At 41.2% G+C, this 17,896-nt stretch overlaps 1 protein-coding gene across 1 annotated transcript; it reads left to right on the top strand.

Moving 5' to 3' along the window:
* The first annotated feature begins 9,012 nt into the window (after nucleotides 1-9,012).
* LOC103137529 (TLD domain-containing protein 2-like) lies at nucleotides 9,013-13,149 on the top strand. Its single transcript, XM_007551342.2, has 7 exons — nucleotides 9,013-9,159; nucleotides 10,140-10,317; nucleotides 11,007-11,156; nucleotides 11,307-11,459; nucleotides 11,586-11,681; nucleotides 11,800-11,873; nucleotides 12,026-13,149. The coding sequence occupies exons 1-7, from the start codon at nucleotides 9,038-9,040 to the stop codon at nucleotides 12,162-12,164; spliced, it is 912 nt and encodes a 303-aa protein (XP_007551404.1). The 5' UTR covers nucleotides 9,013-9,037; the 3' UTR covers nucleotides 12,165-13,149.
* The last annotated feature ends 4,747 nt before the right edge of the window (nucleotides 13,150-17,896 follow it).

The raw sequence follows: 17,896 nt of genomic DNA, 5'->3' as shown, positions 1-17,896 counted from the left end.
TCTTCTGGAGTTTCTAACAGAACAGATCAGGCTGAATTGTGTTCAATGCACCTGATAATCAAAGAACCTGATCCTCACTGTGCTGCCTGCTTCGTCCAGATGACACTGGGTTTGTTGAAGCAGGTGTCTGATGACATCATCAACTCCACGACGATGAACAAACTGCAGAGGGTCCTGATATGAGCTGGTCTGCTTACTCAAATGGGCCTCCAGGAGTCTCTCCAGGACGTTCATGATGTGGGTTGTCAGGGCAACAGGTCTACAGTCGTTATGTCTGATGGGTGACTTTTCTTCGGCACCAGAACCAGGCAGGATGTCTTCCACAACAACAGAACCTCCTCTTGGGTCAGGCTAAGGTTGAAGAGACGCTGCCGAGTCCCACAGTGGGACTCTGGGACTGACACCATCTGGACCTGCAGCCTTGTTCAGGTTCAGCCTCTGCAGCTGCTTCTTCACTGCTAGACAAGGAAAAGTTGGAGGTGGAGGCAAAGGGAGCAGCAGCGTCTCCTAATGTGGTTGAAGACAAACTTGTGGAAGCAGAAGAGTCCATGACTGAGGAGGAAGATGGAACATCTGAGGTTTGACAGGAAAGCTGTGGGTGGATCGTCTGTTTGGATGGGGATTCTCTAAGCACACAATTTACACAATTTACTATCTGTACTTCAATATGTCTATAATAGCTGCATCTTCTTGATGATGTCCCTTTAACATATATGTATTTTTACCGCAATTCAAAATAGCCAGTTGAAATAGAACAGTTACATAGCCCAGCCTTTTTTTTTCTGACTTCTGAGTAAATGTGATGAGTGATGGAGAAAAACCGTGGAGAACCTGGGAAAGGGAGAGAGAGGAAATGACTCACTGACCCTGTAAACACACCGTACCTGGATGTGATTTTTACTCTTACAACAAAACTGTTTCTTAAATTGCTCACAGCTGTCCTGAAATAAAAAGAAATGCAGAAGATAAACCAGCAACTGTGTGAGCAAAAGACTCATGAAGCATCCAGAAACGGAGCTCTGAGAGCTGACAGAGTCTGGAGCTGACTCAGAGAAAGACAACAGAATCTGACTCAACAGGAGCTATTTTCCCCCATCATGATAAGACTGATGATAAGGCTGTGACATGGCACTCGACCTCCAGGATTTCGCTCCTGTTGGCAATCCACTCATGAATAGTAATTCCACATTTTCCCTCAGATTCCAGACATTTAGAAATCCAAAATACACACAAGACAGTGTGAAGACAAAGTTTAGCCGATCATGTCTTTATCAACTTGAAATTCTTTCAGAATGTCCTTGAAGTGGTTCGATTTAGATTAGTTGCGTTTTACATGTTTTATGTTCATAAGCATGAGTGAGATATTACCTCTGTCCTGCAACCTGCAGACAGTAATGACGATGTATTTACTCACGTTACATAGTAAAAGTGTTTCACATGTAAACATTTAAAATGCATTTCTCAGACTTTAACTCGCGCTTTTACTCTGTTCAAGTTTCCTATTAAGACTTAAACAGGAAGCCTTAGATTTATGGATGTGAATCTGACTCAACTTAACTAAATAAAAACTTGCCAAAATTTCCCAATAGCAGCACGCAAAGCCCTGCAATGCTGCTGCTGCTCTGGCCTCTTTTCTCGCAGCTTCGCAGTTTCTCCGGCGATTAAATCTTCTTATCAAACTTGCTGACACCCCGAATGTTTGCTGCATCGTTACGAAACAGCCCTTCTCAGTGGGTCTTTGGGTAAGTAAGTATGCTTTGTTCTTAAGAAGTCTTTCATAACTACAAAAAAAAAAGAGAGCAAGAAATCAGCTGCTTACATCACATTTTTAAGAGGGATTACTTCAATGTTACTAATAGTAAACGTGTTGCTCTTCTGAAAACAGCACACCTGAGGAAAAATGACGGCAATTATTTGTGGTCACGTCATAACCTTTCATAGAAAGTCCATAAGCATGAGTGTAATAAATGCAACTCTTAACTCTATGGTTAGAAGATCTAACATTTTCACATGTAATGCAGCACATGCTAATAAAAGAGAGTTTGACAGTGTGACTACAGCATGAGCCTTTGCTGGCACGTCTATTAAATTGTGCAAAGAAATCCAGGAATGCTTCCTCAGCGATACAGCGACTTCACTGAAGGACCTCGGCCCGTGTTTCTGGGTTGGTTTTACTCTTATAAACATTGTTAATCTTCAACCGACATTTGTAGGTTTCAGCTAAAATATCCCTCACCTCCGCAAAAAAATACGTGTCACCTCTGTCTGATCTGGCCCAGTTTCAGGCGGGTCGGTACGTGAAACACACGAGGCGAGAGCAGAACACGCAGAACCCAGCGACGCAGCGCGACGCCATCAAAGCCAAGAGGAAAACAAAGAGTGAAATTTGTTTGCACTGGCTCCTGCAAGTGTGGCTACATAAATGAGTAGGATGTACTTCCCACACACACATAAGCTGCTGGTGATTCACATCATGAAATATCTTGTGTTTTTTTTTTTTTTTTCTGGGTGGCTGCGTGTTAACAGCAGAGGTCATGACCACTCCTGCACTGCGTCACATACCATAGACCGTTTAGATAAACTGCTCTGATAAACACGAATCTGTATTAGGGATTCTTTTTTTTTTCTTTTCAAACCTCTGGATTGTGGAGGGTTTTGTAAACTAAGTCACCTTCAACACTTTTTCCCTTCGCACAAAAAAAAAAAAAAAAAAATCCACACCTACAATGGAAAGCAATCCACCTTCTTTCTGAAACAAGGTATAGATTGATTTATGTATGGAAATCCTCTGCCCACCTGACCCACCAGTGGTGCAGGTGTTGGAAAGTATGAGAGCAGCTTTACATTTGTAAAAAAAAAAAAACAATCTTTGGTGGCTGCAAAGCAGTGGGATCCCGATTGACACGTCGAGTTAAAGAGAGTCCATGTACATGTGCTACATGCCAGCAGCAAATATAGAAGCAAAGCAGAACGCTGGCCTAGAGGTTCTCAAAGTAAAGTCCAGAGCGGTCTAAAGTCCAGAAGTTATTCAGCGTGCCCGCGGTTGATTTTGGCAGGGCAACAGAACTTGGAACTGATACGCTCGTAAAGGTTAAACTCAAACCCAAAGTAGGCTGAGGAGCAGGGAGCAGACATCACGTTTTAAACGGGGCCAGTTATCGCTGCAGATAAAACAATAAAACAGAAATGTGCTGCGAGTGTGGAACGTGTTGAACGTAACGGGACAGAGGGAGTCTCTTAGGACAAAAAAATAAAAAAATAATCCAAAAAGTTGTAGAGGAAAAACCAAAAGTCTTTGGGTCTTTGAAAAGAATGTCGTTTTGCTGACGATGAAGTCAGGACTGCGAATGGGCCGCCACAAAATACCAGTTATGTTGGTCAAATTAAAATGTTAAGTCATATTATGCCATCAGTACGGATAATTATCACATTTAATGTGCTCCGGTCAGATGAGGCCAAATCTTTGACCAGATTTTAATCAGAGGAAAAACCCATGGTAAGACTTAAACATTTCTCTCTGTGCTCTTCATCTACATCTGCAATTCAACCTTTCTGCAAAGAATTTCAGTCTATAGATGTCGAAATCTGGCAGAGACTTTTTTCTGCAGCTGATATAGTGACTTAAATATCGTCAGAATATTCAAACTATCTCTTCGTAATATCAGCAAAATCGATGTTTTCTTTCTGGCTTTTCACTATCGCTCATGTTTGTGGTGAGAGGCCCACTTCAAGATTTCCAAAGTGATAAACAACCCAACACTCTGTTATCTTTTTACTGATATATGTAAAAAGTTACTCAGAAGGCTTGCTGGATATTAAATCATAAATGCATCACAATTATAAATTAATTCAAATAAATAACCTCTAAGGCTACATTCAGGTAAATGTCTCAACATTGGCAAAGAAATACTTGACAGACAGAAAAAAAAAACCCCTAAAGATCCTGTTGTGGTCTCTTTTTTGATCTCAGTAAAACAGAAAAGCTAGCAGTCGATTGTGGATTTATTCAGAATCTGAAGGTTTTTTTTCTCTTTTTATTACTTCGAGTGAAAAGTGACGAGAACTGCTGCGGTTTGACACTCGCTTTCATCTCGCACCCATAAGAATTTCCCATGTTCTGCGTGTGCTGAGAGCCAGGATGCCACAAGACTTGGTTTCCTCCCTCTACAGTAGAGCTCACTTACTGGCAGCCTAATGTGAAGATGCACCGTCTAACCTGCCGCCCAGTAAAGCTGCCGGCCTCGCAGAGGTGTAACTAATTAACCCCGACTGACCCGGTCAGAGCCGTTATGCTGCCATTGCATCTAAATCAGTCGTCCGCTGCGTGCTGCTGGGACGATTATGTCACTAAGTGGTGTGAAGTTTAGTAGTTTTGTTACTCAAAAGTTGCTGAGTGAGAGTTGGAACAGGGTACATGAGTCAGACGGTGATAAAAAGTGTGACGGAGAACATTAAAGCCACTCGTTTTTTTTTTTTTTTGTTTTTCTTTGCTTTATAACTCCAAAATCCAGAATGTACTGGAAGCTAAACCTTTATGGTGGGAAACAAAAATCCAGCGTTTAACAGCAGCTTATGAGAAAAAAAAAATCCTGCAGAGCAGCAGTTCCTGATCCAGTACAAACCAGTTTCTGAGCCCAGAGATTTGCTTCAGCGATTTAACCTGCACTACTTTTTCATCAGGTTGAAGAAAGAAAGAGAGAGAGAGAAAAAAACCCCCATCTATCTGCTTATTAACAAACAAAACGGAGGAGAATCTGAACCAAACTCACTAATCTGCACAGAATTTGGATTTATTTCAATTTTGAACTTAATAAGATTAAAAATGAGTCATTGGATTGAAAACAAGAAAAGAAGTGAAACAACAAGCATCGAACCTCGCAGCAGATTTGACAAATTAACTCCCCACAGTCTGCACATGCAGGGAGGCCTGTGAGTTTTGGCAGCAAACCTCTCACGGACTTTCGTACAGCTGAAAATCGATGTTGGCTCAGTTCAGCTTCTGGTCAGTGCAGGGCATTGATTCTGGCATCTTTTCTGAATTAAAAAGCGTCACAGCGACATTTGACAGTTTATGCTGCTAAAAGCAACAACTGACTCTGCAGAATATAATTCATGTTTAGGAGTCAGTCTGTTGAAATAAAGCACATGTTTTTGCTATGTTGCATTGCAGCAAAAACACATTTAAACCAGAAACTTAATAGAAAGCAAGGGTTAACTTGTGCATGAAATTCAAGGAGTATGAAGTCATTAGACTGACTTACTTCTTTTTTTTTCCATCTGCAGCCTGAGAGATTAGATGTGGACTTTTTCCTAAAACAAACAAAATGAGGACTTGACCATCAAAGATATGTTGTGAAACTGTGCTACAGTCCAAATGTTGAGTTTTTTTTTTTGGCCTTGTTTTTCACTGGCTCTTCCCGTCTCTAATCTCTTTTTGATTCTTCATAAAATGGGAAGAAGGCAATTTTCTGTTTTTCTTTTGCTTTGGTATCCTAGTCGACTTTTTTTTTTTTCCCCTGGCTTTCCATTTCAAGACTGTGGGCCGTTGATAACGCACGTCACAACCACAAACTGCGACGTGTTGCATTGGGATCTCATGAGACAAACTACAACAAATTAACACATGTTCTGTATTTATCCAGCTTTACTCGGATGCCCTTAAATATAACTCTGTTCAACCAATCACCTACAGTAGGCTGACAGTCAGATGTGTGTAGTTTAATATCAGTATGATTACAGCCGTTCTGGGAAGCCCTCAGAGGTTTGTTAGAGAAAAGTGAACAAACGGCATCATGAAGGACGGAGAACGCAGTGGTCGGGTCGGGGAGAGAGATGGTGGGAATGTTTCGCAGAGTTACGTTATAAAAATAAAAAATCTCACAAACTTTGAACGCCTCACAGATTTCAGACGTCTAAACTGTCCGACTGGACGAGGAGAACATTGATCAGAGAGACATGTGGTATCTCTGCTGCTGGGACAATCTGGTAACAAAGCATCTAATATTTGTGAACTCAATAATTTGAGCCCTTACGGAAGAGTGGGCAAGCGAAAGAAAACCAGAGTCCCATTTTAACACAGAGGGTTCATGGGAAAAGTTGAGACGAACATTTACGTTTTGGTCAATGCAAGACGCAAAACCGTGGAGCAGTTTAGACGAAAGCACGTTGATGTGCTAGAATGGCCTAGTCAAAGTCCAGAACTAAATGGAGTCAAGAAGCTGTGGCAAAGCCTAAAGATTTATTTTCACAAACACTCTCACTCCAACCTGAGTGAACTTGAGATATTTTAGAATAATAGGCAAGAAAATTCTCCAAACTTCCCTCCCCAGAGAATATCATTTACCTTCCACTTCACAATTGGAAGGTTATGCACAAATTATGAATGTCAGTTACGTGAAATTCATGGCCATTTAACATTTACAACAACCTTCAGGTGCAGAGGCACACATTTTGATCCTGGAGATTTTATTACACTGTAAAAAAAAAAAAAAGACCATCTCTAAAATACTGGTTGCCAGAATTTTATCTGATTATACGATAAAATTCATGGCATTTTACAGTAAATTAGACGTTTTTTTTATTTTTTTTTTACAGTGTAGAGATTCTGGGAAAATGTGTGGTAAAACCACACATTGTAAGTATGTCGTAACTAGGCCATAGTTACAACATAGTTACAAATGTTGTAGCTATGACCTGTTATGTTAACTCCTCAGTCTTTAATGATCTTGAATAGTAGAAATATATATATAAAAAAATCCATCTAAATTCAAATTAGATAAGATGCTTGAGAAGTGTACCTTTGTGACCCACATGACGACATTTTGTCAAAACTGGGAGCCATAAAAGAAACAAGTGAAGCGCTCTAAGAACAGGATAACTCCATGCATTTTCATTCTAGACTATCAAACTAGAATGTGTGCATAGGATGGAATAATAATAACAGGTGGTGGACGGTCAGTTTCACGTAGAGCCTGTAGTGGGGAAGCTGCTCCACAACTCTCCACGTGTTGCTGCTGCAAGTGTAAGAAAGAGCGGATTTCCAGGATCTGGGGGAGAGGTCAGTCATCCAGCCAAGGAAATGACAAATATTCATTGTGTAACCACATCAGCTTTACTTACAGAGAAATGACCTACACACAGAAATGACCTACACACAGTTCATAGCCCCGTTTCACAGAAACACACTGACTTAAAGAAATCCCCCAAAATAGTTTTCTATCAAAAGAAACAAGCGTCACGTGAAAAAGCAGTTTTAATCAAGGCTTTTGGTGCACCACGATGTCGTGGCTGGACAGATATCTCACAGATTTCTGTTCAGCCCATCTTGGCAACACAGACGTCCAAGCTGTCCGCCTGGACGAGGAGAGCGTTGAGAGGCAGGTGATGGGCTGGGAGAATCTGGTAACAAAACATCTAATATTTGTGAACTCAATAATTTGAACCTTTATGGAAAAGTGGACAAAAAGAAAAAAGAAAAGGCAATCGAAAGAAAACCAGAGTTCAATTTTAACACAGGAAGTTCATGGAAAACTTTGAGAACAAAATTTACGTTTTTGGTCTACATGCAAAACGCTGCGTGTGGCTCAAAAGTAACACATCACTATAAATGCAACTATTTTAGAAGATTTTTTAAAGTGTGCTCGTGTGTGTGTGTGTTATCGATCTTGTTATCGACCAATGCGAGGCCTTACCTTGCATTGATCTTCCTCACTGTTTCTCTTGTGTAAGGATGTCATGGCTGATTCGTGACCCCAGACTTATCAGAAGACCAACAAAACTGTATGCTTAAGCACTGCTGTCACTGCCCCAAATCCTGATACAGTGCTGGCTGTCACTGGGAATAAAAACGCCCTTATCTACACTCCGTGCTACTGTATTGATTGATTGATTCAGAAGGACTCAAAATCCTTAATCCACTCAAATAGAAGTCTCTGGAAATTCGCGGGGCCAAACTCGTTGACAGCTTCAAAGTTGCCTTTGTAGGTTTACAGATCAAACGTCTCTGGATGCCGATCTTCAAAATGCTTTATCTACCTCTCTTGAGACACCAGTTTAGTCTGGACACCAGCGTCGCAATACTTAACAACTCATTACGTCTGAATGGCAGAGTATTGAATAATGGATTGCTGACAAATTATCGACGCTACACTCGCCCTTTTGCTGATCTGATTAAATCTCAAAGGTAAACACCGAGAGTGAGACAATGGACAGGGTGGAGCGTGCTCGGATGTCACGGGCCCCCCGTGTTTTTCAAACCCTCCCGTCTGAAAAAAACAAATGATCAATGATCTGAAACAGAATAAACAAAACGACTGAAATGGTTTTGACCTCAAAGCCTCCGAGATGCGATGAAAATGTATTTCCAGGCACAATCTCTGTCCGACAATGTCTACAAGGGACGTTTCTAATGTTTTAGGAAAATCACAGGGAAATAACTTCTGATAATCATGATAATCAAGCAGTGATGTAATGTCTTTATACATTCGTGTAACCACCTGAAAAATGAAAAAGGGCAAACTCCTTCTTCAGTCGAGTAGAAACAATTTCAAAGAAAATGCACACCATCAATTGACACATCTTAAATGAACTCTAGAATGAAAATGAGGGAAAACATGAAGTGCACAAATAATTATTTTAAATTTTTTTTATAAAAATTGTGTTGTAATGCAAAGGAATCTTCCATATCTGCACTCCTAATGGGACGATAAGGTCTATCAGGGGCCCAAGGAGCCAGAAAGACACAATAAAAAAGGATAATCAATCTGAACGACACACTTTCAGGCCCGCTATCTCTCTGTCAACTCACCATTTTCTTTAAGTGAGCCTTAATTTGACACAATAACTGCATGAACTCCCACCAAACGTCAGGACGGACACCCGGGGCAGGTCAGGTTAATGTTTCACCAGCGTTGGTTTTCAAGGCACAGGTTCGCACGGCCCACAGAGTTACGTGCAGGCCGTGTGGAGAGACGGAGGGAGGGTTTATGGTCAAAGGGGCTTATCTCAGCGAACTGATCCGCTCCTATAAATCGTGGGGATGGCAGGGCCGAGGTGGAAACGCTACTTCGGCTGTGAGCCTTCAGGTTATCAACTTGTCTTCAGCTCTTTAGCATCTACGGCGTCGTCTTCAGTTATGGGAATTACCTACAGCGTTGGAGAGTAAGTAGCTCTGACAGTGGTGAATGTGCTGCTCTGTATGGTTTTCCATATGCGCTGACAGGACAGCATGTTTGTAAAAGTAAGACGAAAGTGTTTCTCTTTTGTGGAACAAGAGCTTATTGTCCTGCAAAATAAACAGCTTCTACGCTTTGTTTTGAGTATTTTATTATTATTATTTTTTTGATGACAGATGTAGTTATTTTTTTATTACATTAGTGAATCTGTGATTTTTGCAGTGCAATTTTCTAGTCCATTATGTTTTTTTTAAATGTTTTTTTTTATTTTTTAGATTTTTGACATTTGACAAAGTAAGACTCAGAAAATTAAAATAAATCATGTTTAATATTAACGTTTAATTCCCCAACATTTGTTTTGCAGGGCTGAATTAGTAATTAATAATTCATCCCTGCAAAGCTGTTAACTGGGTAGAATGTCTCAGTTTCCAGCTATTTGTGCACATTAACAACTTTATCAATTTAATTCACAAATTAAAATAACATTTTGCTTCTTTTTTTTCATTCTCACCATTGCACACACACCAGTCTGTGGGAAACCACAAATGTAAACCATGTAAAAATGTAAACTACGTTTACTCTAAAAGAATCATTTGTATTTATTTGACAACAGTTCTCTCTCATTTCTAAATAAAAATATTCTTATCTCCGGCATTTATTTGCAGAAAATGACAAATTTTCTACGCAGCATGAAGCAATGCAACAAAAACAAGTTCCTATTCACTTGACATAATGCTAACACTAAGTAGTTAGTAGAAGCTTATAAATCATCGCCCTGATTTTATGTGTCTTGGCATGTTCTCTGCAAGTCTGACATCACTATTGAGTTTAGATAATCAGCCAATCATGCAGGGCCTCGTTGAGCAGCGTGTCAAAAACTGGATGGGGTTTCTCAACGTGTCTCCAGTTTTGCAATGCTGCACTTTATTCGAAATTAAACCCTCTTCGCTCCCCTTTGCCCTGCAGGGTTGATCACCTCTACACCTTCTTCGTGCAGTGGTCTCCAGACATCTACAGCAAAGGCGAGAAGAAGCGCTGCAAGCCCTCCAACAACGTCAGGATGAAATGCCACAAGGACACGAACGGAATCAGCAAGGCCTTCAGAAAACCCGCCAGCAAGCCCCAGGCTGCAAAGAAGTGGGAGGTGAGTTTTTGCTCAGGCAAAGAAAGAAAAATAAGATAAGTCAGAGATTGTTGAGCTCCGCTCCCAACAGAGAGCACATTCTTCAGGAGGGTTTCAGGAGAACATCGCCCCTCCTCTGTTACAGTAAAAGCAAGCCGAGGGCAATGCATGCAAAAAAAAAACAAACAAAAAAAAAAACCCGAAACCCACCTTCCTTATATGGACATCCTTTCTCCTCCTCCTCTGTAGCTCGGGGCAAGGTTTCCGTTTCCATGTATGAAGGAAAGCAAAACTCTAGCGGCAACGGTTAACCAATAAGCAGCCGCGCGGTTGGGTTTCCGACTAATGAAAGTGAAAGCGCCGCACACGGTATAAAAAGGGAGAGAGTTTCCCTCCAGAGAAAGCAGACATGTGGAAGAGCAGAGCGCAGAGGTTGACAGACAGCTCAGGAGCTATGAAGAAAATGCAGAAAAATATCCGAGTGCTTTATTTCGCCAGTGACTGTGCGGAGCCGTACGTTGAGGTGAGATTGTGAGCTGGAAGGAGGCGAAGGGGGATTATTTGCTGTCAAGCTCTCAGGGGTTTTACTTACAGCTGCGTATCTGTAGGACAAGTCTGTGTGTGAAAAAAGACGAATGTCAGAGGGGGAAAAAAATGTGTGTGGGGAAGGCAACAGTTTTCTCATGGCTTTGTTGGCATCTTCTGTCCAGATCATCACGGTGAAGGACTCAAAGCGCCGCCTGAGTCTCTGTGACTCGGTGGAGTCTGAGGTGGATGAGACCGAGTTCCAGGAGGTTGAGGATGACTTTCCTGTCCTGAGCCATGCGAGCCAGCTGCTGGATGACTTTCACCTGCAGAAGGTGAGTTTTACTCCTCAAATCCGGCCAGTTCTAATGGAAAAGTTACTTCTGTGTTGTTATTTTTGGACTTGAAAAAGCTAGCATTAGATGTACAAGAGCATCATTTGATCCAAGACTTACTTTTTTTTTTCTTTTCTTTCCCGCAAACAGATTGCAGCTAACTTGCCTCCAAGGACCCAGGGGTATCCGTGGCATCTAGTTTACAGCACCATCAACCACGGGAGCAGCCTAAAGACGCTCTACAGGAACATGGCTGACCTGGACAGCCCCGTGCTGCTGGTCATCAGAGACATGCACAAAAAGGTTTGCATCTTGACTGTTGGCTTCAACACAGATTTTAAAATGAGGGGGGAAAAAAAAACAAACAAACAAAAAAAAAACCCAAAAATGGACATTGACTAACGAGCTGCTAACTTATGTTCCTTCCAGGTGTTTGGAGCTTTTTGTTCGGATCCATTCAGAGTCAGTAAATACTGCTACGGAACGGGCGAGACCTTCTTGTTCAGCTTCAATCCTGACTTCCAGGTAGGAGTGGACTCCATTTTTATTATCATTGGGAAAGCTGTTATCATACATTTAATATCAGCAAAAAAAAAAAAAAAAAAGTACAACTGACTAACATTTTGTGTTTAATTCTCATTAGCAATACAGGTGGAGCGGGGAGAACTCCTACTTTGTGAGCGGCAACTGGGAATCTCTGCAGATTGGTGGAGGAGGGTAAGTTCTCCTTTCCTTCACTCATGACTAATATGAAAGAGGCAGTTTATGATAAGGCAATAATAATAAGAAAGATTTAATTAAAGATTTAAAGATTAATTAAAGATTTAATTTCTAATTTTCTAAATGTTTTCTCTTTTCTTTTTTTGTAGGGCTGGCTTTGCTCTCTGGCTGGATGCTGACTTGTACCACGGCGCCAGCTTTTCCTGCCCCACCTTCCGCAACGCTCCTCTTTCCACCAATGAAGACTTCATTGTGCAAGACGTTGAAGTCTGGACTGTGCAGAACTGAATGGGGGAAGCACTAAGAAGACAAGATTTCCCATCTGAAGCTATGACACTTCAAGGTCAGCCAACCCGTGTGCTGCACCCCAGACGGCGCATCCGCCGTCAGAGCCGCGTCTGGACCGGAGCGACCCGCGCAGCACGGAGACGTACGCGACGTGGTTCCCACGGTGGGCTTCCTGCTCGGTGAGCTGGAACTGTTAGAAGCAAGTGGCAACTTGAAATCCCACAAATCATGCTTCCTGTGTCTGCAAGCCCCCTCTGGCTGTTCGCCGCAGTCCGCCCCGCCGGTGGCCTTCTGCGATCCTGAAAAGCATCTTGGGCACAATGTTCACACTGAAAGACGTGTTTGTTTACAGTTCTAAAATTGTATGCATGCCTTGTGATACGTGTGTGTGTTTTTTTACACCTGCTTGTGCGTTATTTGCTTGATGGTAAACCCCCCCCCCAAAAAAAAAACACTGTAAAAGGATAGGAGATGCAGTTGCCTGTCTGAGCTGGTTTGGTTTCAGTGTTTCTCCGTTTGAGTAGACCAAATCTGATGAGGTGAGGTAAAGCACTGCTTTGCACTACAAACATCTAACTGTACTGTGTACATGTGGTGTGTGAGGAGGAAGTGAAATCTAACCGTTAACCGTCTTATGTACTGCTGCTATGCTATGTTCCTCTTTGGAGTATGTAGCTTATAAGATAGTAATGATTAATGTTTGAAATCTTTGGCTTATTTTTGTATGTAATTATTTAAAGATAAATCTTTTAGTTTTTATATACAGAAAATTTGAAACGAGAAACTAAAGCACATGTTTGCTTGTATGTCTGTTTGGTTTATTTGTTTGTGCACAAATCTGATTCTGCCGGGTGGTGCTGGCACCGCCACAGGTCTTTTTTCCTGGAAAAGATGTGTGTTTGAGTAAAATGGCATATAAATAAGCTTTTTCTTTGGAATTGATTAAGCTTAATAAAAAAAAAATAGAGATGTTGTCAAATATAAACTGTGTGATGTGTTTAATTGAAAGAGCGAACTGGGTTAAAGTGTCTAACAGCTCAAACAAAAATATTCACACTTAATATCTATTTTACACCAAGTTACAAGAAACCACGCCTTTTATCAATAGCAGAAAAAAAAAACTCTGCTCAAGGATCTGAATTGAAGACTTTAGTTAAACTTTAACTAGGACAATTAAAGCCAAAAGAGCTCAGTTGGTTTTCTATTAAGTATTTACAACACGTTATAGTAGCGATTTGAGACCGGACGGTTATAAAAGTGATACGTGTGCATGTTGTCGGCTGCTGAGAGCATTTAGACAGAGAACCAGTGAATTGACCTGATCAGGGTCGTGGTTTTCTGAACACTTCTGTTCTAAACTCAGTTTTCCTGGCAAGCTTGATGTTTACCTGCAGCTGTCACGAACAGCGGCTGGACGGAGGAGCAGACGCGCGTTCTTCAACAAGTCCGCCACGTTTACAGGAGCCGTCAGCTCAGCATTCAGACCACTGACATAAATATCTATTTACTTCTGTGATTCATCATTCCTATGATCATCATCATAGGAATCATTCCTATGATGAATCCTATGGCAGGTAAACTGTATGTCAGGGTGTCATTTCGGCTGATAAAAATGAAGCATAAGGTGAGCATGAGGTGTTTGGCCTGATTGTCCAACGCACCTGAACGCAACACATCATCAGAAGATGTAATCTTAAACTGAACCACCAATTTATCTCCTGGCTCTGAGCCATCATTATGTCATTATGTCATTATGTCATTTCACAGAAGCCTCATCTCTGATGTTGCAGGGTTAGTTTTTTTTTTCCCTTCTTGCAGCTCTATTTTGTCTCTAGTTTCATCATTTCTATCAGGGAAGCAGAAAGTGGTTGCTCCGGATACATTTCTTGGGATTCCCAACCGTTATTTTTAGAGATCCCTTCAGCAAACCTGAATATCTTATTACGTGTGCCGCCACCTCGACCTGGACCCCGCAGCATGTTGTACTGATTAAAGAAATGGTCATAAATTATTTACTGAATTTACTGTTGAAGCTGTTAAAGCAGTTTCTAAATGTTGGGTCATGCTGGTGACGTTATTCTTTCGTGTTTGAATGCCATGTTAGAGAGCTGACACCAATCAGTGCAGTGGTTTTCTGTTTCTGCAGAATGTTTGCACTGGAACTTTTTTTATTATCAAGCAAAAAAAAAAAAAAAAAAGCTAAGCTGTTCGAAGGCTGCCACACCTGCAAAGCGCTTAATGTCAAACTGCCATATGTGTGACTGAAGTCATGTATGACAGAGGATTACCCATGGTTTCATTTTTAGAGAGATGCTTGAATTCTGCATGCTGATTTTAATTTACCTCATGCGTGTTATGATTCAATATGCTCCTTTCTTTCTGTTTTTCTTTTTCTTCACACGCACATCCCAAAGTTAAGATAGAGTCGATTGCAAACCCTTCTAGAAGGATAACAATGCCAAGTCTAAACTTGTAGGTCGCTGATATAAACTGAACTTTGGGATGTGGAATGCAGAGTTATTCATGCATGAATCAGTGAAAGTGTGCGTACGCCAACAAACTCCTGGAGTTCTTTTTATTCCAAAATTTAATTTACAAATCGGCATGAAAATATGACTGTTTGCTCCCACACAGATTTCTTCTGTTAAAATGTTTCAGATCATCGAAGGTAAGAACATCCATCCATTTTCTTTACACCCTTGTCCCTTGATGGGGTTGTGAGGGTTGCTGGTGTCTCTCCAGCTAACATTCTGGGTGAGAGGTGGGGTTCACCCTGGACAGGTTGCCAGTCTGTTGCAGAGCAACACAGAGACAAACAACTATGGACATACTCACACCTACAGACAATTTGGAGAGGCCAATTAACCTAACAGTCATGTTTTTGGATTGTGGGAGGAAACCGGAGTACCTGGAGAAAATCCACACATGCACAGGGAGAACATGCAAACTCCATGCAGAGAGACCAGGGCTGGGAATTGAACCCAGAACCTTCTTACTGCAAGGCAACAGCTCTACCAACTGCACCACTGTGCAGCCCGAAGGTATGGACAGTAAATTCAAAAAGAGAAGGCAAAAACTAACCCTGCTGCATTGTTAATTAAAGAATTGGGAAGCTGAGGGAAGCTGAGTTCAGCTAGCCACAGCCTGGCCTGATAACTGTCAGACCCGTAAAATCAAGAAATAACATAAGTAGAATCTGTATGGCAACTTTAAGCAGGGCAGTAGATCTTCTGTTCTGGGCAGCTTGCCACTGATAGAACCACAAACTCTGGCAGAAAGAAATCCTGGAGGAGAATGTCTGACCCTGGTTTTGCTGAATTTATGCAACAGGGCTATGATGCAGCGGACATGAGCAATTTCTCTGAAAAATCAGAATTTTGCATTTCCTCTGGTCGTCTTCGTCTTATATCAGAGTACGTTTGACTATCTGAACCTTTTAAATGTGACAAACAAAGCAAAACACAATAATCCGAACAGAACTGGACATATTTATCTTATGGGTTTATACTTCATCTAGTTACTTCAGCAGCAGTTTGTGTAACATGTAGGACGGAGGAACTTTCCTGCCGGTGGTCTGTGGTTTGGTCTGTAACTCTGTGAGTAAGTAGGTTAAATACATGAAGCGAAGCTAGCAGGACCTTAAACCGCAGGTGTTTCTACCTCAACAACAGTGACATTTGTTTAGGAAATTGTTTTGCATGTGTGGGGAATTAAATGTCGAAGGTCAGTAGGATATGTTTCCCACATCACGGCACTGACTCTGACGTGGTGGATGCTTATTTCCAGTGGACTTTCGGTTTGGAGTTGTTTGTCCGACGCCTTTGTATTTTTCTTTTGCGGTACCTCTGGGTTTTTGTTTTTCCTCCTAGGGCCTCCATGTTTTCAGTCGTTTGGTTCCTGGTGCTCTGCTCTCCTCTCCTTTTTCTTTTTTCTTACCTCCTAACCGTTTTCTGTCATCTTCAACTTCTGCTCCACGACCGTTTGGATCATGTCGCCACAAAAAGCAACCTTCGGGTTCCTCTGTCATCCGCTTCAAGCTGTCCGGCGTCTGCACTTTGTTCTCAGCAGCTGCAGCTCCATGACACACAACCAAACCAAGACCCCAAATTTAGGAGCACTTATGTAGTGAAAGATCCTCTGTGTTTTAAATTTAGGCAAAAATATATTCCATTAATTCTGGTCACTTTGTGTAGGAGTTGCTCACGGGGCTTTCTGTCTTCAAATTCAGGTGGTTTTACTGGGGTTTTTTTTCTCTCCAGCATGTTCCTCACAAAAATGCACCGTCTCTAGTTTGTTAAACATTTTCTCTGTGTTTGCCGCACTAGTGACCGTTTTCCCATTTGTAGCTGCTGCACGGTGCTCTACCGCAGAGCCACACGATTTCCCCCCACCTCCCTTACAAGAAACCTACAAAGAGGAACAAACAGACTAAAAGAAAACTAAATTCAAGAAGAAAAATCTCTTGGACATTTGGTTTTGGAATCGAAAACCGGGGGGGAAAAAAAATAGTTTCAGTACCCAATCACCAACGTTCTGTTATCTTTTGATCTGTTTTTGTCCAGAATTGGAAACATTTTTTTAAGAGAGAAAAGATGAACATTGTCGTGGTTAGAGTCTAACCACAACAACGTTCTGCTCATGAAAAGTTCCCATGCAAGATGTTCCAGTAAAAGCAGAGGAAGCCACATTTAGTTTTTTTATTTTATTCTCACCCCTCTAAGCTTATGGTTAGATTTAGACCAGCCACCTGTTTTTGACTTGATTTGTGTTTCATAAATACAGCAGTGATCTTACCATCCCAGATACATCACTGGTTAACTTCAACACACACATTTAACCGTGTGCTAATGAACAAAAAGATTTAGCTTTAACTTTAGACAAAAGATGAGCAATCAAAAAAATTGAACATTACATTAAATATTTCAAAAAGCAGATTCAGTCATTAACTACTATTGTCTTCCCTCCATTTATGCAGTCCTTTTCTCTGGTCTAATAAAATATGCCAATCAACGCCCCTGAAGTTTTTGTTTTAATCTAACAAAAGGTTGAGGGATATAAATACTTTTGTCATTTAGAGTCCAGTTGCGTGTGTATTCTGTCTTTTTTTAGTGAAAGTGAACCAGATCCCCTCGTAGTAACATTTCCCACGTCTGAAAAAGGCCGGGGCATCCGGCGTCATGGAAAGAATTTACCCGATTTGATAAGAGATAAACAAGCTGCTTAATATCCTGGAAAGGAAATGACGACAGTGTGCGTTTGCATGCTTGTGCAGAGTATTGTTTTTCTTCTGTTAACATGAACTCTTAATCTGACTCAAAATAAAAACGTCACCTTTCTAAAACTGAAAACACCTACAGCAACGGTTGCATTTTTTTTTTAATATTAGTTTTCCTGTTTAAAAGTTTCAAATTGGTCAGAAGCTTCATTTCTCAGATCCAGCACGAACAATCAGCCACTACAGGTGAATAATCCCACAAGATTCAGGACTCGCATGAGCTAAGTTTACGTACGAAAACCTGCATGTCTAACTTGCGAGCTTTACGGCTGATTGTTTTTTTCAAGTTTGCGCTATGATCTAGTCTGTCTGGCAGAACTGGCCCTAACTCTCCAGTGGATTGTCTCACTGTTTCTCTTGTGCAAGAATATCAGGGGCTGATTGTTGGCCCCTGTTGTGGAAATTTTCCTTTAACAAAGAGTGAGGGAAAACTGTGTCAAGAACCGGAGAAAGGATA

Source organism: Poecilia formosa, unplaced genomic scaffold (genome assembly GCF_000485575.1).
Source record: "Poecilia formosa unplaced genomic scaffold, Poecilia_formosa-5.1.2 Scaffold0, whole genome shotgun sequence".
Taxonomy (NCBI): Eukaryota; Metazoa; Chordata; class Actinopteri; order Cyprinodontiformes; family Poeciliidae; genus Poecilia; species Poecilia formosa.
The sequence above is the reverse complement of the archived record's forward strand: the minus strand, read 5'-3'. Positions and strand labels throughout refer to the sequence as shown.